The sequence below is a fragment of the Phymastichus coffea genome, unplaced genomic scaffold, assembly GCF_024137745.1.
Source record: "Phymastichus coffea isolate CEN01 unplaced genomic scaffold, Cenicafe_Pcof_1.1 PCOF00047, whole genome shotgun sequence".
In the NCBI taxonomy this organism is placed as follows: domain Eukaryota; kingdom Metazoa; phylum Arthropoda; class Insecta; order Hymenoptera; family Eulophidae; genus Phymastichus; species Phymastichus coffea.
In genome coordinates this window covers 66,042-89,529 of record NW_026706858.1, presented here as the reverse complement: position 1 = coordinate 89,529, position 23,488 = coordinate 66,042, and the positions used below count along the sequence as shown (strand labels likewise).

Sequence of the window (23,488 nt, the reverse complement as noted above, 5' to 3'; positions counted from 1 at the left end):
TGGAGCAAGCGTAAACTCAGGGTTGCTCTGATTTGGCTATCGTGTAACACACAAGCCGGGACGAGCAATATTGTTGCGTTGAGAAAACTGTATGCTAACGGGGAATGTAATAACCAAATGTTATTACGAACACACCAGACTCACGCTTAATGTGTTCTTAAGGGATTTTAATGGAAATTCACCAGACTCACGCTTAATGAATTTCCAAAAGAAAGGCGGATTACTTAAAGAAAGAAAAGGATAGCCAGGTTTAAGATTTTACTTACTTTTATTTTATCAATTTAGTTATTATTAATGTTGCGTTCTCTCTCTGCTCTTTGGCCTCTTTCTCTCTCTATATGTTCTGAATATAGTTGGGTGATTTGATGCTTGCTCCGGGACTCGCTCACTAGTAAAAACTTCTTATTACGGACTTCCTGGTGCTCACTCCGCACTTACTCTATCTGAACTTGACTTCCTCTAACTTAACTGACTGAACTGAGCTTAACTTCACTTAACTTCCTCTCCAGCCTTGTACAGAGCTTTTTATAAGCCGTGGGTGGTTGGGTGGAAATCCCTTTCCTCAGGCCCATGAAGCGATAACGGCTAAATTTTGTATTGGTCGGAAATTTTCTAATCATATCCAGAATTTCTTTATTGGTCTGTGGGCGTGAATTTTCAGAGAGAGAAAGGGCGGTCCCTTTTTAACTTGGGCCCTTTTCTCCAGAGATGGCTCTCGGAGTGCCACTTTTAAGAGCAAGAGTAACGCTATAGCTTATAATTACTTATACATAATTGTACTAAACTTAATTAATTATGACGATACATAGTGACTATTATGAACATTCAGAAAAATTCAAACCTTTTACGATTTATTATAAAATACATTATTGTTCTATTTATTGGTTATTCGGTGACAAAAAGGTGCGCATTATAATGGCTTACAAAATTGATGAAAATCTATTTAATATTACGGATATTTTCTTAAAAATCGGTGGGAAAAAAAAAGATAGATTGCATTTTTATGGTCCCCTTCCATTATCGGCGTGATAACACTTCACGATGTATACGCGATGATCGTAGGCCCCTGTCAACACATACGTGTGGGACAAAGCAGGATAGAGCGTTGATTGTAAGCTTGAGTACGCAGGCTCGGGCCACTATCAAAGTTTATATTTCGAATGCGTTTTCATCGTGGGAAATCAGGAAGGTTCCCACTCCGTTCGTCATATTTAATAATTAAATATAAAAAAAACTAAGTTATGGCTAGCCGTCACATAATAATAAAGTTTGTTTCGTTCGCATCGAAAATTAGCCTGGAAAAAATTCTGGCATGTACGCACAGAATGACTCAGCGATGAATAGACCTTGGGTCGATGTTGAAACGTGCAAACAACTCGGAATTTCAATAAGAACAAAAAGAAGGTGTATGGTTGAGTGTCCGCGAAACAAACATCTGCTCGCAAGCGGTTGAGTAATAATCAAGTAAGTCACACACATGCGCCGACACGCGCTTTCTTCGGCCTTTCCTTCGCTGATTGCTCTCCCTTTCTTTTTCTCTCGTTTTGTCCCTGTGGGTTGCAGGTATGTGGGCTACGCGAGTCCGAAGTCACGCTCTTGAGCCGATCGAACGAAGAACGTTGCACGCGCGATTGTGTGATAACAGCACAGCGTCACTTGTGTTATCAGGAGTCGCGTCAGCTCTCGATTGATTATTACATATGATTTGACAGACAAGAGATGTATCAAGGATATTTTTATTGCAACAATCGAAAATCAACATGATGATCATCATCGACGGTATTGCTCGTGATCTGCTAGTCATGGTAGATTTTTGCTGGAGTCGACGAACGTGAATTGAGATCTGTGTATGATCGAATTGAGCTTGATGTTGAGCTTGCTTATTCGGTACAGGATCATCCATTCTATTTCTTTCCTGATAGTATTCAAGAAACTGTCGCGGAACGCGCGAATAGCCGCTTTGATCGCCAAATTGTAGATGTAGTCGAGGCGGTGGCCTACTAGAGTCAAACTGATGTTGCTGTGAAATATCGATTCTTGAAAATAACCTTACCACTCGTTGATTGGTAAGAGCGTGCAACGCAGATTGATTAGCGATCGACACTTGGGATCGTTATCATCGAAAATGTACTTTACCCATTCTCCACGAGGTCGAGTTCGTTCAGTGTAATCTGATAGTTATTGAAGTCGACTCTCATATTGATATGCATGTTCAACTTGGTCATCTGACCGTGCAAATCACCTTCTCTCTTGAGCAACAACATTTTGATTAGGTATTGGTAATCGAACTGTTGACCAAAATGTAAAAATGTAAAGAAGGCTTTTAAGCAATTGGTAATTTATTGCTACTTACGACAAGGTTGTCCCATCCTAAGTTCAAATCGATGTCGAGCTTTTTGTTCGAGTACCTTATCTTGCACTTGCCAGCGCGCTGTAACTCTGCTAAGTTTTGTGCCCAGCCGTCATAAAGAAGCATGTAAATCTGAAATCGCCAAAATGTCGGTTATTAAATAAGGAGACACGTCTCCAAAAGATAATGAACAATCGATTATTTACGGATGACGTCACAGGGAATTTCACGTTGTCCAACTTGATGGGGTCCAATTCCGATACTACTTCTCGAATCCTTTCTATATTCTCATCAATGAGATTGTCGATGTCCATCTCGTAGACGATTTTTCTCAGCGCGCTCCTGATTGTCATACAACAAATGATCTGCCATTTTCCAAAAAATTTTTAAGCCGATAATATCCGAAATTCCGCGTTTTATCGTTTTATTCATCACTGATAAAAATGCTTATTTTTCATTGGCTTTTATCGCCAAAAGATATACTCCTAACTCAAGGGTAGTATATTTTTTTATTTTTTGGCTTTTTCAATACGAACTGAATTTGTTAAAATTAGATTTTGTGTTTTTTTAAAGCGCAGAAGAGAAGGAGAAAAAACAGCCATAAAGGCAGAAAACTCCGAAATCGATTTTATTTACTCACCCATTGTTCGTGGCAATACCTTCCGCTCGACTAAGTCCAAGAAGGATGAATAGGATAGCTTGTGTTAGCATTAGAATGCGCATCGTCTGTACGAGGGACTGCATGCTTAATTGCCGAGACCATAAACCGAGACTGAACCGCGTATTACCTTGATTGACTTTATTTAAAAGCAACAATCAGACAAGTGTTTATATCTTTGGAAATTCGTTGCCTTGCTTTCTTATCGGATTCTAATCTGGGATTAAATATCCCGATTGATCGAATGATGCATATATTTATTCTCTCCTTTTATTGTGGAAACAAATAATGCCGAGTGTTTATAATTAATTGAAGTTGATTGAGAGAGTAATAGAGTGTTTTGCTGTGTTTAAATGTTCTCATTTAAATTTGAATTTAGCATCTCTTGTTTTACATCCTTGAAACATTCTGCTATCGATGTATTTAGTGTACCTCTAATCGCAGTTTAAACTTTGATTTCTCGTGCCATTAAACAGCAAGCGTAGCGCAACCAGTCACTGTTACGTTATTTATATCTTAATCAGGCTAAGCGTATATGCGCAAACTTTCCGCAGCTACTTATCTGGTCGTTAATCTTACACTGAAGGTCAAGGTATCTTACGAATTATATGCTGCCACCTGATCTCGGATGGACTTTAGATGCTGAAACGTCCAAGAGATCAGAAGAAAAGCCAATCAAACCATTTAACAATGAATCCAAATGCAAAAAAAGCCGAAGCTGTCAATATTTAGGAGGATTATAGGGATTATGTTACATCATAGAGCTGCACTCCACGTGAATTTTAGGATGAGGTGAATAATCACGCGATTAGCCAGGTGCTGGTCGTCCAGCTGCATGCGGTACTACTACAAAGGCTGCATACTTGAGCGGCCGACTGCGTCGCATGCGCTTTCGAACCTCATTTTTCACAGCCACGCAAGCTGTTTCAAAGAAGAGGAGAGAAAAGGGTGGCAATCGATTTTCCATCCGCGTAGCTCGCTTCAAGTGTGCACCTCGTTCCCGAGAAACAACGTTCCGATCCGCGCGCGAGACCGAAGATGAATTATTCATTGAATTCGTTGATCTTCGTAACTACTTGTAGCTGTATATCGACAAAGCATCCGAAATTTATTGCTAAGGCTTGTCGAACGCCGAAGCCGCCTCCTCGTCTAGCAAAACTGCGCCGCGCGAGTGCCAATTCCGGAATGCCTCAGCATCGTGTAATGGTGGAGAAGGCACGCCGCGAGAGGCGAGCCTCCAAGCTTATCGCGCTGGCCATGAACGTCAAAACTAATAATTATAATCTTACGTTCGTGTGACAGACGCGTGCAGTTAGCTACGTTTATACGACGCTTTTTTTTTCTACGTAAATACTCGAGTAGATTTGTTTTTGCCGGATTATCTGCGCAGTGATTATAGATGAGCCAGTTTTTCCAGCGACTGACCTTCGCGTTTGCGTTTTCTTTCTCTCGTTGGTTCGCTGGAGCCAGACCATGCTGAAGTAGCATGTGCATGAGATTCTTTTTGCAAACATTCGTCGTTAATTTGTGTGAAATTTAGCCTTGCTTGTTCGGACAATTATTTATATTATTATCGGGACGCGATTAAGTCCCACGAGCATAATTTTGTTGATGTAACTCAAAGACTTGTCCACTGGTGAATCAATAACGATGACTTCACTTTTATACGAATTTCCCTGCAAAGATTGAATTCTTCCGACACGAATATTCGAACGTAGTACTCTATAAATTGTATTATATCAAATAAAATAACTTTACATTGGCACCCAACGGTTATGTAACTCACGTAATTTTAATAAAATGAATGGCTGACGATTTGAACTATGTGACAAGGTCTGGAAGAAAGACAACGAAAATATTTCCTAATTCTATTTTGTTTTCCAAACGAACGAGAAAGAACAAGTCAACAATGAATGTTGTACCCGATGACCCACGCTTGGAGCAGAGGCAGCGCGAGGAAGCGCAAGGGCATCGCGATGAAGTGGCACGTTTAGAGCGGCTTGTAAATGTTGAGTTCGAGAGAGCCAACGGCCTGGTCGAGCAGGTAGATCAGCTACAGCGAGAGCTGGACGCTGCTCGTGTTCTGCATGAAAATCAATCTGAAAACATTGTCGCTCCGCCACAGTCTATACCTCAAGATGCGCAACGATCGAACAACGAACGGGGTGATGTGCTTGCGGACGTTTTGGCGATTTTGGGAAATTCAGGTACAAATCATATTGATGTTAAAATCCCTGAGTTTTCTGACGAGGATACTCAAAATCCCCTTGAGTTTTTGGACGGACTCGAACGATATTTTCGTTTCAAACAAATTTTTGAAAATAGAAAAATAAATATTGTAGGTGTTATTCTTCACGGTAAAGCGCGCGATTGGTATGAACTACAACCTGACTTTTCGGATTACCCGTCGTTCAAGGTTGCTTTTATTAAAAAATTTTATACTATTCCTATTCAAGTAAAAATTAAAAGTAAATGGTTATCGAGAAAATTTAGCAAAGAGAGAGATGGAAATTTGCAGTCTTACTTTTTTGCACAAAGAAAACAAGCAAAGTTTTTAATGCCACCTATGTCAGATTTTGAGATGAATCATAATATAGTATTACAAATGCCCTATCAGGCTCGACAATCTTTAGCTTCAGTTGCTTGTGATGATTCGAATTCAATTGTTGCCACGTTGTCGACTCTTGACACTCTTTTCATGGAAAGGAAAAATCAATTTAATAACTATAAAAACAATCAAAATAATCAACAACAAGATTGGCAAAATTTTAAAGTACAAAGTATGTACGCTAATCAAAGTAGAAATCGTGGTCGTTATGGTAGAGGTCGTGGTCGCGTAAATAGAGATCGTAATCATTTTCAGGGTCCGTATGAGGATCATCATAAATGTAATTGTTTACAAAACTCTAATGGTCGGTTGCACGGCCAGAGTTTGAATTCGAATCAAGCTACAATGAATTTGCCTGATCTATCACATCCCCCGCCAAACTATCAAAATGGGAATAATAATAATAATAATCAGGTTTCAAACAATAATTTAAACTCAGTATAGACGTATTGAACTCTGACCCGCCAATGCGTCTATATCACGAATTAGAAAACGATTTATCATATGGAGTAGTTAATGATAAGGGTCAAATTGAGAACATAAACAAAAGAATACCTGCTTCACCACGCATTATGATTAATATTTTGAATAGCTCTGTTTGGAGTTTAGTGGATAGTGGGAGCCAAATTACTGCTATTTCAGAAAACTATTATAATAAATTAAAAATTGACTTTGAATTATTAGAACTTCCAGTTTCAAATGTAGTTGTCTCAACAGCAATAGGAAAAAAATCAACTAATATAAAAAAACAAATTTTGTTGCACATAAAAATCCATAATTTTCAAATTGCACATTATTTTCTAGTTGTGCCTTTTTTGTCTACTGATATTATTCTGGGAAATGATTTTAATTTAAGGGCTGGTTTGGTGATTGATTATTGGAAGACACAGCTTAGAATTAAACATGAAATTATACCATCTGAAATCATAAAATTTGAAAAATGTGATTTAGAAAGAATCATACTATCAAATAAAGATGAAGTGACGTGTATTCATATTGTTCGAATAGATAAAGAAAAATTTCAAATTAATAATGTAAATGAATCAAATTATCAGCTTGAAGATAAGAATGAAGCGCGAAATAAAAATAAAAATAATGAAATAAATGAAATTATAACGAGTGAAAAAATAAATACGTATAATATTAATATGTTTATGAATCAAGCAGAAGAAAGTTTATTATGTATAAATAGTGATTGCCATCAAAATGATAAAGATAAAATATTATGTAAAAAAGATAGTATGACTCTTAATAAAAAATTAAAAAACATTGAATAAGAATTTGAACGAAAATGAAAAGAGTGTTTTCCGACAATTATTGAATAAATATGAGAAACTTTTCTCAAACAAAACAGGTTGTGCAATAGGTTATGAACATAAATTAAAATTAGCTAAACCAAATCCGAAAATTAATAGACATTATTCAGTGCCTTTGGAATTTAGAAAACCTCTTGCACTTGTTATTAAGGAGATGTTGGATCAAAGTATTATAGAGCCTGCTATTAGTCAATATTGTAATCCAATTAGGATAGTTATGAAATCGGATAAAACTCTTAGAATATGCCTAGACGCACGACAGTTAAATGATTGTATAGAGGATGATCATGAATCTCCTCCAATTATAGCTGAAATGTTGCAACAATTTTTTGAATGTAAATTTTTCTCAAAAATAGATTTAACTAATAGTTATTGGCAGGTAATGTTACATAAGGACTCGAGACCGTTGACAGCTTTTAGATTTGAGGGAAAAATGTATCAATGGATAAGAGTGCCATTTGGTGTTAAAACCGCTGGAAGCGCTCTTATAAGAGCTTTTAACATAGCCATGTTAACTCCTCTTTCACAAGATTTTAAATTTTTAGTTGATTCAAATGAAAATTGTTGTGATGATCCTTTTGATATTTATACAAACTCGCAGACTTATATTGATGATACTGTTGTCGCAACAAGGAGTTTCAATAGACACGTACAAATCCTTCAAATTATTTTCCAAAAATTGCTTCAAAGTAATTTTACGGTTAGAATTGATAAAACTGAATTGTTTCAAACTGAAATATTGTTTTTGGGGTTTCGTTTGTATACAAAAGGCATAGAGCCGAGTCTTGAAAGAGTAAGGGAGATAGTTGACTTTGAGCCGCCCGAAAACCAAAATCAATTACAATCTTTCTTTGGTATGTGTAACTACTATAGAAGATTTATAATAGCACATAATTCATATATTACACCTTTTCGCGATTTATTAAAAAAAGACTCATTATGGATTTGGACTGATAAGCATACGGAAAATTTTGAGAAGTTAAAAAAGAACTTTTTGAATGCAGTGTGTTTGAATCACATAAATCCTAATGCTAAGTTGAAGGTACAATGCGACGGAAGTTTGATGGGAATAGGCGGTATTTTGTATCAGTTAGATGAGAATGAAAGTCACTGTATTGTGTCCATAGCCAGTCGTTGTCTCACATCTGAGGAATCGCGATATACGACGACTGAGATCGAGTTGCTCGCAATTGTGTATTCGGTGACAAAATTTAGATGTTACCTGATTGGGACTAGATTTGATATAGTTACGGATCATAAAGGCTTAATTTTTATGTTATCCACTGTTTATCATAACTCTCGCTTAATCAGGTGGACTCTTTTGTTGCAACAATATATGTTTGACATTAAGTATTGCAAAGGTGTTGATAATGTCGCGGCAGATTTTATCAGTGGAAATCCAAATGGAAAATTTCGTACACAAATCAGTGATAGGTTGTTTATTAATCTGCTTAATCAATTTACACTGCCATATTTAGAAAATGAGATCTCTCCATTGTTAATATTGTCAATTAACAATCGTGATATCTCATTAAAATCAGTTTTTAAAAACTTGCAAAATGAGCAAAGTATTGATAGGGTTTGTAGAGATATAATAGATAGCTTGAACAAACAAACAAATCAGAAATTGAGTGAGAATTTCCATGTATATGAAAACATACTTTTTCACAGTGAAAATAAAATCAGCAATTTTCGCATAGTCATACCACTGGTTTTGAAACAAGGTTTAATTGAGCATACACATAGGAAGCTTGGTCACCCGGGAGTATTTAAGACGCTTACGTATATGAAGCGATTTTATTACTGGAGGTTTATGCATCGAGATATAAAAAGTTTCGTCTTGTCATGCGATCTCTGTCAGCGAGTTAAGTACCTGTCGGTCGCGATGGAGGGTCCATATAACCTTGTGACTTCTGAATTTCCTTCAGACTTGGTTACCGTGGATTTTTATGGACCCCTCCCTCGCGCCCGGGGGGGAATGGAGTACTTGTTCGTCGTACTTGATGCTTTCTCAAAGCTTGTGAGGCTCTACCCTATGAAAAGAGCAACAACTTTAGCTTCAGTCAATAAAATCATTAAAGAATATATACCGGAATGTGGCAAGCCCAAAAAGATTTTAAGTGATAATGGCACGCAGTTTACCTCAAACCGATGGATAAACCCATTGGAGGAAATAGGCGTGAAAGTACTATTTAGTAGTATTCGCCATCCTCAGTCTAACCCTACAGAGCGCGTCATGCGGGAAATTGGTCGCCTTTTTAGAACTTTTTGTGTGAAAAAGCATACAACATGGATAGACTCGGTTAAAACAATAGAAAATTTACTAAATATTACCACCCATTATAGTACAAACTTTGCTCCCATAGAATTACATTTCGGACAGCATGTTAAGGATGAGATATCTAAGATTGTAAAGTTTCCATCTCCTCAACCAATTGATAAGGCGTTAATGATTACATTAGCAAGAGATAATATTCTGAGAAACTTTCAAAGAAGAAAGAAAAATCAAAGAAATAAAATATCTAAAGTAGTCTTGAACGTAAACGATTTGGTGATGTTGAGAGTCAGGCACTTATCAAATGCGCTTGACAAAGTCACACAAAAATTTTTTCACCTATATGAGGGGCCGTATAGAATCTCGAGAGTTATTGGCGAGAATGCTTTCCTTTTGGTTGATCCAAATGATCCATCAATCGAGAAGGGTGCCTTTAATCGCCTCAATCTTCGCAAGTACAAAAATGCTGTGAATCAGAGTTCTTTATGCGTTGCCTTTCCGATTTCCTCGCAAAGTCTTTGCTATACCTTGCTGGACTAACGAATTATATTTTAAGTGAAATGTTTGATTTGTTTTGTGCGTATGAGTATGAGTGAGTTTATCTTGTGAAATGAATGACTGAAATGTAGTATGCTATGAATGTGTATGATGTTAAGTGCATGTATGATGATGAATGTCTTAAAAACAGATAGATTGAAATGTATTATCATGATCGAGATATGATGAATTTGTGAAAAGGAGAATTATATTCGAAAACCTATAAAGGGACAAAAGAAGAATGATATGATTAAATATGTATTGCTTTAAGCGATATCACGTGTACACCTATGTAATTACGAGAATATTTATTATATTATGTAAAATTAACTTGCGCTAATTACTCCGGAGTTATTTTTTAAGTCGACTTAGAATAGTATAAATAAGGGTTAACTATGTGGTGTGAAATTTGAGGTGTATTAAAGTAATTATAAGATTTAGCTCTAATGCATCCACTGAAATACGGAGCATTTTGTTCCTGCGATTCGTTCTAAATCTACGGAGCATATGTAACGCATCAATTTGAATTACTCAAATTTTGTGTAAGTAAGTAAGTGGGGAGTCGTTCCATGTACGCGCTCTATTATATAAGCCCCTCTCTAACGCTGCTCGCTCTCCTTTGCTCGGTTGCCACTCAGCGAGAAACATCACAGAAGGCGGGACCTTCTGACTTACAACTATTTGACGACATTCCAACGGCTATCTTCTGCGACAGAATCCGCTCTGGGATCAAGATAATTTCACTGCTTGTGTTGCAAGATATACTAGTGCAGTTTAGTGATTACCTCCTATATTGGGAATTGTGACGAGATGTGTGGCATAGAAGAACCGAGCATTGCGAGCGAAGAACCATGAGCATCTTAGTGTGAGCTAATCTTTTATTATGTATCCGAGTTGACGAACCGTAGTTTGAATGTTAAATATGGAAATGTTTTGATTTTAATCTATACATCTCAGGTCTCACCGGGAGAGTGTAAGCATGTTTCATTTATTGATTTTAACTAAATAAATAGTTTTATAAGTTCTGATTTAAATTCTAATAAACTTCATTTCTTGTTATTTGGTTCAATCTGATTGCCCGAGTCTTGCTCTACCGACTTAACTATTTTAAGTTAACTAATTTATCTTTTATATCATTTTCTCTTTTATATATATTTATATCAAATAAAATAACTTTACAAAATGTGTGTCTGCCTACGGAAGTTAAGACTTTTCATTGAAAAACTCGTTGAAAAAACCTTAATAAGTTTTCAGCATACAAAGTCGATCAAGTTCGAAACAGGTTTTTAAGCCGAGAGCCAGATGCGCAGAGCCTCTGCCGAAAAGAGAGAACTTGACAAATACTAAGATTTGATTTATTTTCCCAGTACAAACGAAAAAAAATAAAGTCACAATAACAAATCTTTCATCTGTCACTTTTCCAAATAAAAAGTCCATCAACATCCCGCAACGTTGGTCGTCATCGAAGAGGAAATATCGCATTTTCGACTACATGCACATACACACATACACACACACACACACACACACACTAGAAAAAAATGTGTTGAACACAAATGTACCTCGCCCCCACGCGTGGTTCGATCGCGCGATCTTGTTTCCCATTTTTATCGGTAATCGCGCGATCGCGAACGAATGGGGCAACGAATTTTGCTTGTAAGTATACACAACGCTACTCCATCTTTTTACTACTCCAACCAACTCGTCTATACAGTCATAGCTGGTAGTTTGACGTTGCTACAAACATTATTTTTTCTCTTCGCGCAAACGTCATTCTCGTAGATTCGAAGCTGCGATTTGTCATTCTGTAATCGCGTAATTTCTATTTTCTAGCGTTTCCTTTTTGGCAAAGACTTTGCATTGAGTGCCAATCGAATGCAGTTTCGTAACGCTGCATAATTTCGGGAAATTCTCATTGCCGTGGTTTTAAGTGTTATGAAAACTGAGCTTCGCGCTCTGAAACAAGCAGAAGCTTGCAGTGTAGTAGTGAATACGTGAAATAAATTGAAAAAGCAGCTAGTGTACTATGAAAAATTGCACAGTGTCGGAAGCTGTAGAATTATAGTAGAAAGTGCTCGGCAGATAGGTATCGACGTGAAGGAAAAAGGCATCGTTTTGCTTCCCAAGAAGCCGAAAACTCGGGGAAACGGCGAAAGTCCAAAAGCGAATTCAATTATTCCAGATTCGCACGAGTGTGCAGTGTGAGATGTTACGTTGCGTTGCCCGCTGCTCTTATTTAACAGGTGAACCAATACCGAGCTGCACGATACTTATCGCAGTCCAAAGTCTGCATATGTCTGCTGGAGATAGCCGTTGGACAACTACTCAGCAAACAACCAGATTCTTTAGATCTGTTAAGCGGCAATAGGCAAATGTTGTACAGCGTCATTCTGACTAATACTCGCTTGTAATAGATATTTTCTCATTTGCTTGCGTGCACAGATCGCCTCACTAATCGAAAGTCAACAAAATTACCATTAATGTTTCTCGTTTACTTATGGGCAAAAGTTAAATTCATCGAGGCAATGTGATCGATGCAACCGTTACACGCTGTCGATTGTCTTGTCCTGTTCTCCCCTGACGAGACTTTTTCTTCTCTTGTCCAGTCGAGGCCATCTGTCCTTTTCAATTACGCTTAAATTTGTCTTTCGCATGATTCTTTCGGCGCGCGCATACCTCTCACTACTGTTTTTCCGGTATTTAACGTGAGAGAGAGAGAGAGAGAGAGCGAATGTAAAAATAGACCTCGTACACAACGACGAGTACCCGTTGGGACAGCAGACAGCAAATGCAAATGATTGCGAGGTGTAAACTTGGAACTATATACATGGGTGTTGTATAAATATGGTGGTCGATTGAACACGTTGAATCGATGGCCAATCGAAGAGCAATCACGAAAAGACACGCTATGTGCTTGGGCGAGCACTGATAGCGACAGATAAGAAGCTGTTAGTTTGTGCTTTCACTGGTGACGCTGCCAAGAGAGCTCGGGTGTCTCGCGCATTGGCAGCTCGCGGTGATAAGCAAACGTCATTGTATAACCGATATTGTTTGGAGAGGCGAGCTACAAGCTCTGATACGTGCACTCGTCCAAAAGGCTCGAGAGTCGCGAGCCCTTTGGACTCAGCAGGCTACGAGTCGGCAGATTAGAAAAACCCAAGCCACGCGCCGCGGAAGAAATGATCGAGCGCTATCTGCGTGAGGCGCAATGTCCTCGAATCACCTCGTCCGTGCACACTTCGCGTGGTTAGTTTTCTGATAATGTACACGAGCCAGCCCCCGCGCGTGGCAGATTGTCAAGCCTGGATGAGCAGTGCGCCGACTCCGTTTATTTTTACCTAGTGCGCTTCCTAATGTAGCATAAGAGCGCGCCTTCTTATATCTGCCACGTGATAGTGTACTCGAAGAAAATCCCGATTCATTCATTTATCACTAAAAGCTGTGGCTCGTGGGTAAGCCAATTTCTTTCGGTTTCTTTCGCGGGTATCAACAGCCGCACGTTACCGTTCGTTTCTTCTGCATTGACCCATTTCTTATTTTCAAATTAGGCACGCTGCGTGGAGCTTTGCGTATGCATTAGAAAACACAAATTCCGCCTGTATACTCGCGATCTATAACGCGATCAACTAATTGTGCCTCGCGAACAATTAACAGCCAATGCGAAGGCATCCGTTGCGTGACGTCAGCTTGAGCGAGTTGCACGTTGCAGCTGTTAAACAAACGTCGTCGTCGTCGTCATCGCCGTCGTCGTCGTCGTCGCATGTCGTCGTCGATAGTACATGTGTACGCACGCCAACGGCTTATATAGTCGATCGCCGACCACCGAGGAGCTTCAGTTGCTCGCCAGCTTTCTCAAGCGATAGATTCCATGTTTTTCGCACACTTGTACCGCCTTGATTTTGCACTTGAACTTGACAATCCTAGCCACGCGAGTGTGACAGACGTTGACTTTTTGCTTGTGCGCGAGACGATTGCAACCAAAACGTTTTATCCATTTGTTGTTTTGCCAAAATGTCAGTTGGATGTTTTTCAAAATTTCTTGGGCAAAGCTTCCGGCAATCGATTGAGCAAGTGTTCTATTGTTTCTTATATGTATTATCCTGTTTATGTGCGATTATTTTTCTCTGCTTCGTGGCATTTGCTCTATAACTCTGTTGTGAGATTCATTAGCAAGGAGAACTTAGCATACACAAGTTTTGTGACGTGCGATAGATGAATGCATGGAAAATCCACGTAAATAATCATTCATGTTACTCATGTTACTCGTAGCGTTGCAAAAAGTCGCGGAACTCCAAAACTCCGTGCCTCGATCGATTACTTTCGTTCGTGTCTACGCGCATTCGGCTCATTTCTGAACTCGAACATGCTATTACACAACGGTTTTAGTACATTAACAAAGAAAATTCACCGCGTCCTCGAATTTCACTCATACTGCTCGCCCGAATTTTCAGTTATCTCTCATAAAATTACCTCTCACTAGCAGTCGCTTACGCAATGACGCTATTTTTTTCTTCAATAATTGTTGCTGAAACGTTCTTTTTAAAAACTGACATTCCCAAATAAATACATAAATGTCAGGATCAATTGATTTTTGTCTCATCGCGAAACCGCATAAAAAAACCAAATCAAATTACCGCGTCGAAACCTCACAAACAAAGGTAAGTGCAGCAATATCGTCCGCCGCGCGATAAACATTACACACTACTACAATCGGCGAACGTTCGTACGTACACGTACGCGAGAGAAGTAGGTACACGTGTGGTTCGATCGCGAGGCGCCTTTCTCTCCCGCGTCCATTCTCGTGATACAGGAGGGAGGTGAGGAGGTGTTTACCGTATAGCCGCACACGAGCGCGAACTGCGCACCCGTCAGGCCTTCAGTTGTGTCGCGGAACGCGCGAGGAAAAGGTATACTATAGCTCGCGTTCGTAGACTTTTCTTTTCACATATTTCGTCAAGACAAAGAATCGATCGCGCGCTTAGTTACTGACATACACTCAGCTGTGGTCGTAGTGGTGGGGAGAGACGCGAAATTCAAAGAGACGATTCTTCAAGGTCCCGCGAACGTTCCAGATCGAGAAGAGAGAAAGAGAGAGAGAGAGAGAGAGAGAGAGAGAGAGAGAGAGAGAGAGACACACACACACACTTATACACACGAGAGAGAGAGAGAGAGAGAGAGATATCTTTCTCTTCGAGTTTCTAACCTCGAAAAGGTTACAGTTCAAAGGGCGCGCTCGCTTGCGCCGAATTTTTCGAGTGTCATCATCGCCCCCCGACGAACATTTGATAACGTTGTGATGATTCATTCCGCTTTATATCGTAATTACAGGAATAGTCATGTCTCTTGTTGTGTATGTGCGTATGCGCTTTGAGAGACATTTAAAAATCGAGACAAAAAAATCGATAGAGCTCCCGAGTAGTGTTTTACAGCTTGTTTGTTTCTTTCAACAATGATGGAATTGATTGTAATGATTAGTGCAGATGCAATAGAATTTTAGAATAGTGATTGATAAGTTGGAAAGGATAAAATTAAGAAAAGTTCGAGTATTAACATATCTAGCTGTAACTGTAATGTAATTAGCTTATAAGTCGTTGTGTTGGTCAGTCATGCAGAAAAAACAATTGATTTATATAATTTTGCATTTCAGGAAGATAGAATAATATAGAATAATAAAGTGATTCTCAAACAACTCTGCAAGTGACCTTGAGGGAAGAAACCACACCAATAAGGCAAAACCAACAAAAGAAGTGCAAGTGAGGGCTAAGGACTTGCTAAGTTAGGGGTGGCCACAGGCAAGTCTACATTATGTACAGTATGAATTATATCGGAAAGTTCATCAGCAACTTCCGAGACTTCTACAATGAGATCAATGCAGCTACTCTCACTGGTGCCATCGATGTTGTTGTTGTCCAGCAGCCTGACGGATCATTTACCTGCTCACCATTCCATGTACGCTTTGGCAAACTTGGTGTATTACGTTCCAGGGAGAAAGTGGTTAATGCTCATTATTAATTTGTACATTTGTTATGATCTATTGTTTTTTATGAAAGTTGATTGAATATTGTTATATACTTCTAGGTTGATATTGAAATAAATTCAGAGCCTAGGCAGATTCATATGAAATTGGGAGATTCAGGGGAAGCTTTCTTTGTTGAGGAAGTTCCTGGATATGATGGATCACCTAGCGAAGCTGAAATTCCACCACATTTAGCGTGTTCACCTATTCCTAATGACGATGATGTTTTCCCAAATAACAGAAGGTAAAAGAAAACTTTGTAATACTTCATAAAACATAATAAAATACTACTGAATTATAACATATTATCTATGTAACTCATTACTTAGCAAGATTAATTTATAATTTAAGCAATAAAGCTTTTTTTATTCATTTATCTTCCTAATTTAAATTTAGTACTGTACTGACATCAATTGTGTAGGTTCAATGTACTCTCTGATCTACCTCAAGAACAGCATGAAAAGATACTCAGAGATTCAGTACTGTCTATTGAACGTGAAAAATGGGAGCAGATGTCGGCTTTACCACCAGACCAAAGAGAAAACTTCTTGATTGAGCATTTCTCAGACCTTCCTCTTGAGCATCGTGAAAAGTGGTTGCAAATTGCATCACTTACATCGGAGGAGAGGGATAAAATATTTCAAGAATATAATAAAACTATCTCAACTGCACAGAAACAACGCATGATTAGTGAGCAATACTGCGCTCTCAAGACCGAAGACAAAGAGAGGCTCTTTAAAGAGAATTTTCCAGAATTGCCTGCTGAGCAGAGACAAAAATTTGAAAAAGCATTGCTGACTGAATGGAAGAAAAAAGACGTGCATTATTCGCCTAAGAAATCAGTAAGTAGTTAGTTTATGATCTTCTAGAAACTATTACTACCTCGTTGATTTTTGAAATTAATTTGTGCAAATGTGTGCAATTGATTTTTCAGAGCATTATTAGAGATGAGACTGCTGATGACGAAGAGGAGGATGTCGAGGAAGAAGAGGAAGATGACGAGAAATTGCGTTTCAACGATGACGAGGAGATATTTGATATGGATAACATTAATCAAGATGAGGAACCAAAACCACTAGTATCCAATCCAGTATCGAATCCCAAATCTTTTATCGCAGTCACTTCAAGTGAAAGAATTCGCAAAATCAGCGTCGTTAAAAATGATTTTCGTCCCATTGAGAAGCCTCAGTTCGACGACTCCAGTAATCCCATGACGTTGTCATCATCATCCTCTTCTTCGGGAACTAAAAGAAACTCGAAAGATGAGTCAACGACTGAAGAATCTAAAGGTGGTAGCAGCAGCTCCAAGAGGAGAAGAAAGAAGAGAAGTATTATGAAGAGAAAAAGCGTATCGAGAAAGATCAGCGTAAACGACATTGATGCTTCTCAGGGTAAAGATACTATATCTGTGATCGAATTTGATAAATCTCAATTAGAGGAATCTGTAAGCAAATATAAATTTTGAAATACATACTTATTCATTAATGAAAGATCGAGGTAATAACATGTATTTAATATTTTAGGACAGCAAATTTATCGTAAAAGATGATGCAAAAGAAATTCCAGAAAAAGAACAGCTCAGTAAAATTTCCGTAAGTCACACGTCGATGGATTTCCATTTCTTCAGCGACACTGAAATCACGACAAAGTAAATCTTTTTAGATATTTTTTTAAACTTTTCATAAACGTGCCATTTACTCGTTCTAACGAATCACATTCTATTTCTTTATTGTAGAAACAAAGAATCCAGGCCTAGTTCACCAGTGCAATCAGATACCGAGTTCGAAGTTCAAAAGATAACGCAAGAAGCTAAAGCTGAGAATGATAAAACCCACACCCAAAGTTGGAGATGGGGAGAGTTGCCAAGTCCACCACATGATATCTCTTTGGAAGGTCAATTGAATGCCGTGGTTACAGCTAGTACTGTTAACGAAAGTAAGTACCTGGCATAAGTTTAATTGTCAACTCATTGTCAAAACACGTTAAAAACTCACTGCTTACAATCACTCACACGATAATGACATCCTTTATACTTCCGGAATCATGACGCTAATCGTAAACTTATGAATTGCCGTTGATATGCAGCTGCAGAAGCACGTAGATCGATGCTAGGAGGGATGTTTTCATTCATGAAGAAAACCTCGCGAGTGAGACACAATCCGGAATCCGAGGGCATTTACCTGAGCGACTTGAACGCCGATGAACTTGATCCGGAGGTCGCTGCTCTTTATTTTCCATCTTCGCATCGTGGCCCGGGAGGTAACGTTGTTAAAGGTATTAACCTGTTTGTCTTCTGCCTAACTAGTAATACTAAAAAAGTAAACAATTGTGGAACGCTCGGGAGTCATAAAAGGTCATTCGCTTCTGCTTGTGTTTTTATCAAAATACTGTGTAATTGACGTGTGAATTTTTTGTTACTTTTATTTATTTATTTTTCGATCGAGTGATTTTTTTTAGCCGATTGCTTTATGTACGTGACTATGTGTTTTTTTGTGTGTGGTGGAGACAAGGATTTTCCTTAAGGCAAACTGGCCTTGTGAGTTTATTTGAAAGAAGTACTTATTTTTATTGATAAAATTACATTGAAGAGATATTTTGCTTGTCTTTTAGAGGGAAAATGTCACTATTATTTATGGATCACTAATGAATAAAAACTAACATATTATTGTGATTAAAAAAATTATTTTGTGTATTATGTATTGTTAACTTACATGTATTGTAACTATTTCTGTAAGATTTTGATTTTGTGTAAACATATGAAAACTTTAAAAAAAATGTTGATACTGCTTTCAATTACCATTTTGGCATGACGTAGTTTTGCACGATTCCTTAAAAAAAACTATGCTTATTATAGTTTAATTTTTATTTTTTTCCGAAAGAAAAATTAGGCTACGAAGAGGATACAGAATCGGGTAATGGACCATCCCTACCACAAAGTCCAAACAGTGTAGAAGGTGCAATCGGCGGACCAAAATCACTCGACAGCGACTTCGACGAATCATCAAAACACTTTGAACCACCGCTCGACGTCACTTTCTCGCTTTGTGGTACTGAGCTCTCTGACGAAGCCTTCCAACGTCATGCTCTACGTTATGAAGATGCATGCAGCGATCCGAAGATCTTTGAGAATCCAAATCTCGTCGTCAAAGTCAATGGAAAATTTTACGACTGGAGATCAGCCTGTGCTCTCGTCATGACGTATACCGCATTCAATAGGCACTTGCCTCGAGCTACTATCAACGATAAGAAGAGATTGAGCAAGGCTGATGATCCTAACGGTAATACTACTGAAGCTTCCACTGCTCCGGGAGGTTATAGCTCATGGTTCACTTGGAGACGTTCAAGTCAGCCTACTAAGAAGTCACCTAACTCCAGCTTTATTAAAAGTAATGATGCACTTTCTAATTCAACAATTGTATCGACTAAAATGAACTTACACATGTTTCGATTTACTTGTGAACTTGATTAATTTAATCATATTTATCAGTTTTGATAGTAATAAACGATTTTATTTGTAGCCGATGAGAGTCCCAACATTACGTCTCTCGAAATCAGCAGTACCGAAACAGCTACAGCCAGCAAAGATGAGAATCTAGAGCCTAGAACTACCACGATAATCGTCAGTGACGAGAACAACAAGGACATCGTCACCGAGGAAATTACCAACAGTGTTGAAAGTACTAGCCAGTCACTCGTGAGCTTCAGCGATGCTGTCGAGGATAAATCAGAATCGGCAATGCATTCGTTGCCGAAAGAAGTAGAGCGAGTTGACTTGTTCAGTACTGGAAATAATTATGATTCCGATGAAGAACGTTCAAGAATCGGCGATGTTGGTGTTCCAATTATCACTTCAAATACATTATCTGCTACAACGCCGGCCACTAACGTACCTAAAAGATCGTATCATGAAAGCACGCAGAACTGTAGAAAAACTTTAAGGCTGTCATCTGAGCAAATTGTAAGTTTAAAATGAAAGTTTCTTAGTTGATAGAACTTTATCAAATGTACATTAACTTTTCTTAAACTTTTTCAGGCTAGTCTAAACTTAAAAGAAGGCGTGAACGAGGTGGTTTTTAGCGTGACAACAGCGTATCAAGGAACAACTCGTTGCAAATGTTTTATTTACAAGTGGCGCTGGGACGACAAAATTGTGATCTCAGATATTGACGGGACAATCACTAAATCCGATGTACTCGGCCATATTCTGCCAATAGTTGGCAAAGATTGGGCTCAATCAGGTGTAGCTCAACTGTTTACAAAAATCAAGGACAACGGCTACAAGTTACTTTATCTATCAGCGCGAGCCATAGGTCAAGCAAGAGTCACGAGAGAATATCTCAAGAGTATCAGACAAGGCGATTTATCATTACCTGACGGACCATTACTTTTGAATCCTACAAGTTTGATTTCCGCTTTCCATAGAGAGGTTATCGAAAAGAAGCCTGAAGAATTTAAGATTTCTTGCCTCAGCGATATCAAGGCTTTGTTTCCTGAAGGCTCGCAGCCTTTTTATGCTGGTTATGGGAATCGTATCAATGTAAGCCTTTATAATAAAATAATTGATCGTTTTCTGGTTAAGAGAAATTTCATCAGATTTATTTTCATTTTTATTTGCAGGATGTATGGGCATACAGAGCTGTGGGAATTCCCACTACACGAATTTTCACAATTAATCATCGTGGTGAATTGAAGCACGAACTGACTCAAACTTTCCAATCTTCGTAAGTATACCTATTTCTTAGTTCAACGACGGAAGACGACAAAAAATTATTTTTATTTTATAAAAGAGCCGTTGTGTTACATTGTTTGAAGAATAATTTTTGTATATATTTGTACAGACATGTATAAAGAGTATCTTTTTATACTATTTTTTTTGGTACCGGTGGCTCGTTTTATAAGAAAAAATCAACACGTCGTTGAACGAACATATTTTTATATGGTTACAGCTACTTTTCTCAGAGTAAATGTGTGGATGACTTGTTTCCATTGCTGCCGAATCTACAACAATCTCTTCAAATTTCGTGAGAGTACGTTAGAGTTCCCAAATAAAAAAGTAAAACCGCTGACCATCATCTCTTTCCTTAATCCGTTTGTATCGTTAGAATTTTATGTTGATATTGTTTCATATGCCGTGCACTTATATCGAAATATGATTGTTGAGAATTGAAGAAAGTTTAAGTACTTCTCTTTAATCGTTCATAATAATTAACTTTAATCTACCTCTCCATTCTCATCCACGTTGTTGTTTTGAATGTTTTGAATTGCTTCTTCTATGCGAGTTGTGAATTTCGTCTGAGACTACACATCTCGCTTAATCTTATTTGCTGAAAATTATTTTCGTCGTGAACTCTTTCTTTCGTTCAGACAGTTATTTCTCCACGCAATGGCAATAAATTTTATCCCACCACTAACAAAAAATATTTCTAATTCAACACTAATGTACTTCGTTATAGAATACACTTTATCATGCGCATTAACATGTTTAAACAACACTGTTGAATCTGTCGACCGCGAAGTTATTTCAATATACTAAAAAGATTTCCGATTCATTCGCTTTAACGAAAACAAAACTTTAATAGAACAAGATATAAAAGCAATCTCGAATTGGATTTCAGCGTAAATAACTATACATTTTTCCGTTTGCTTTCAGGTATTCAAACATGAGTTTCATAGTGGATCATCTTTACCCAGCGTTGCGCGAAGATGCAGCCGATGAATTCAGCAATTTTTCATATTGGCGTGAGCCAATTCCCGAGGTGAACAACGAGATGCTCACAGTACAGAGTTAAATACAAAATGAAACAAAGTATTAAATGGTAGTTAGGATTGACTTATGGTTTTTTAAATTTATGTACATGTGATGATCGAAAGATTCTAGTCTCAATCAACGATTGACAAGTTGCGCATCATATTTGAAAATTGAATTGAGCTTGACTTGATTTTATAATAGGGCTCGAATTTATGGGCTGCCTCTCTATCTCTCTTGTTTTGCGTGGTTGCATTCCAAGGCGTGTGTGAGCACACTTTTCTTTCCGTATGAAATAATTCATTATCGACGAGACATATATATATATATATTATATTTTTAATATTCCTTTTCAAACAGACGATGTATGTGTAATAATGTTCTTCGATTGTCAAAGCGTTACCAATTGTGTGTATGTTAAGGGAGTCCTGTAGTCGAAATATTTGAAAATGTAAATTAATTCTTTTATTTTGGTAATCGTAGATAGCTTTTCCATTTAGTACTTAGGAAAAAATTCATAATTAAATTTTTTCAAAGTACGCGTTGATAACTTTTTGTGATAATTACTTGGTGCATAATGTTTTTGTTTATACGTTAATGTAAGTACTTATCAAATTTTGCGTGGAAATTATATATTTATTATACATTATTTTCTATCAAACATTATTCCACTCCCCACAAAATAAAGTTTCAAGTAATTATGCGCCATGAATTTATTTTATCGATTAATGTAAAAAAACGGAATCAATTTTATAATAATTATGTTAACGTATTTATGTTGTATTTATGTGTAAAAGTAGCGTAAGACTATAGATATATAAGACTCCATCAATTTAATTGACCTTAGAACACGAATTTATAATAGCATGAAGAACTTTCAGGCGAAATCCAAATGGAGATAACATTGTAACGTTGACCAAAGAGAAATGCCGTTGGTATATAACTTATTTAATATACTGAATGATGTAACCATTGCACTATAATGAGAGTGAATCTAAAAGGCCGCTTTATGGAATTTTTTTTGCCCTAATTATAGGCTTACATAATAAACCTTTGTTAGATTATGTAGTCACAACGTTTAAAAAATTAACTAGTCGTAATACGTGGCGGACGAAAAATGAGCAGGCCTCTAAGGTTTTGTAAGTGTACAACAAATTATTCGTTCCTAGAACTCGTGACGACTTTAGTTTAGTATATTTCGATACTAGTACGAGAAAATGATTTGACCCTCGTGTCGGCGTATGCGCCCGAGCGAAGCGAGGGAGAAAAGACCGCACGAGGGTGAAATCATCTTTTCGCCCAAGTATCGAACAATATTTTTCGATACAATGTGTGTGACACGAGATTTTAAACACGCTGTCTTTTCCGAGCGTACGTAAAATCCAGCTTCGCGCACAGCGTATCGAAAAAGTTATTTACGTAGGATAGATAGATATATAATATGCAAACAATGTACATTAGAAATTTCTTTTCGCAAAGCGTTGATCGTTTTTGTCTTTCACATGTAAGCAAGAATATTTGTTATTACTTTAGCTATGTTATTCCTTTTTCTTTTTTACAAGTACCAATATTCTTTTTTATGAATAAAAACTTCAGTTCCTATAAAACGCGTTACACATTAATGCTTCAACCCTTAATATTAATACGATAATTTGATTCTGTAGAATACAGAATTGACATTCTCATGGATTTTCTTAGTTACATTAGAATTCAACGTAAATTGAACATGTCTGTTTTAAAATCATGCGTCGCACACGTTACATCGAAAAATATTATTCGATACTTGTGCGAGAAGTTGATTTTACCATCATGCGGTCTTTTTTGCCTCGCTTCGCTCGGGCGTAAACATCCACACGAGGGTCAAAACATTTTCTCGCACTAGAGTATCGAAATATACTATTATACATTGCTACTGTTATTTAGAGGTTCAATTATTGATAGAGGGGGGGGGGGGGGTACCAACAATGTCTTATTTTCAAAAA

General features: G+C 37.7%; 2 protein-coding genes across 10 annotated transcripts; one reads left to right on the top strand and one right to left on the bottom strand.

Annotated features, from left to right (window-relative positions):
* Positions 1 to 1,686: 1,686 nt before the first annotated feature.
* On the bottom strand, positions 1,687 to 3,304 carry LOC131664963 (uncharacterized). The gene is made up of 5 exons (XM_058936496.1): positions 2,991 to 3,304; positions 2,557 to 2,692; positions 2,354 to 2,482; positions 2,137 to 2,288; positions 1,687 to 2,020 (listed from the first exon to the last, which is right to left on the bottom strand). The coding sequence occupies exons 1-5, from the start codon at positions 3,092 to 3,094 to the stop codon at positions 1,801 to 1,803; spliced, it is 741 nt and encodes a 246-aa protein (XP_058792479.1). The 5' UTR covers positions 3,095 to 3,304; the 3' UTR covers positions 1,687 to 1,800.
* A 6,421-nt stretch (positions 3,305 to 9,725) lies between these two features.
* On the top strand, positions 9,726 to 23,113 carry LOC131664961 (phosphatidate phosphatase LPIN2). Of its 9 annotated transcripts, XM_058936489.1 has the most exons (14): positions 9,729 to 10,717; positions 15,392 to 15,738; positions 15,823 to 16,004; positions 16,182 to 16,602; positions 16,695 to 17,204; positions 17,284 to 17,408; positions 17,496 to 17,695; positions 17,846 to 18,034; positions 18,640 to 19,146; positions 19,279 to 19,718; positions 19,794 to 20,297; positions 20,378 to 20,481; positions 20,707 to 20,787; positions 21,411 to 21,550. In XM_058936489.1, the coding sequence occupies exons 2-13, from the start codon at positions 15,550 to 15,552 to the stop codon at positions 20,783 to 20,785; spliced, it is 3,450 nt and encodes a 1,149-aa protein (XP_058792472.1). In that variant the 5' UTR covers positions 9,729 to 10,717; positions 15,392 to 15,549; the 3' UTR covers positions 20,786 to 20,787; positions 21,411 to 21,550. The 9 variants fall into 9 exon arrangements, with proteins under 9 accessions (XP_058792471.1, XP_058792472.1, XP_058792470.1 ...); XM_058936488.1 differs by lacking the exon at positions 20,707 to 20,787 and having other exon boundaries at positions 9,726 to 10,717; positions 17,846 to 18,019; positions 21,411 to 23,113; XM_058936487.1 differs by lacking the exon at positions 20,707 to 20,787 and having other exon boundaries at positions 9,730 to 10,609; positions 21,411 to 23,113.
* Positions 23,114 to 23,488: the final 375 nt, after the last annotated feature.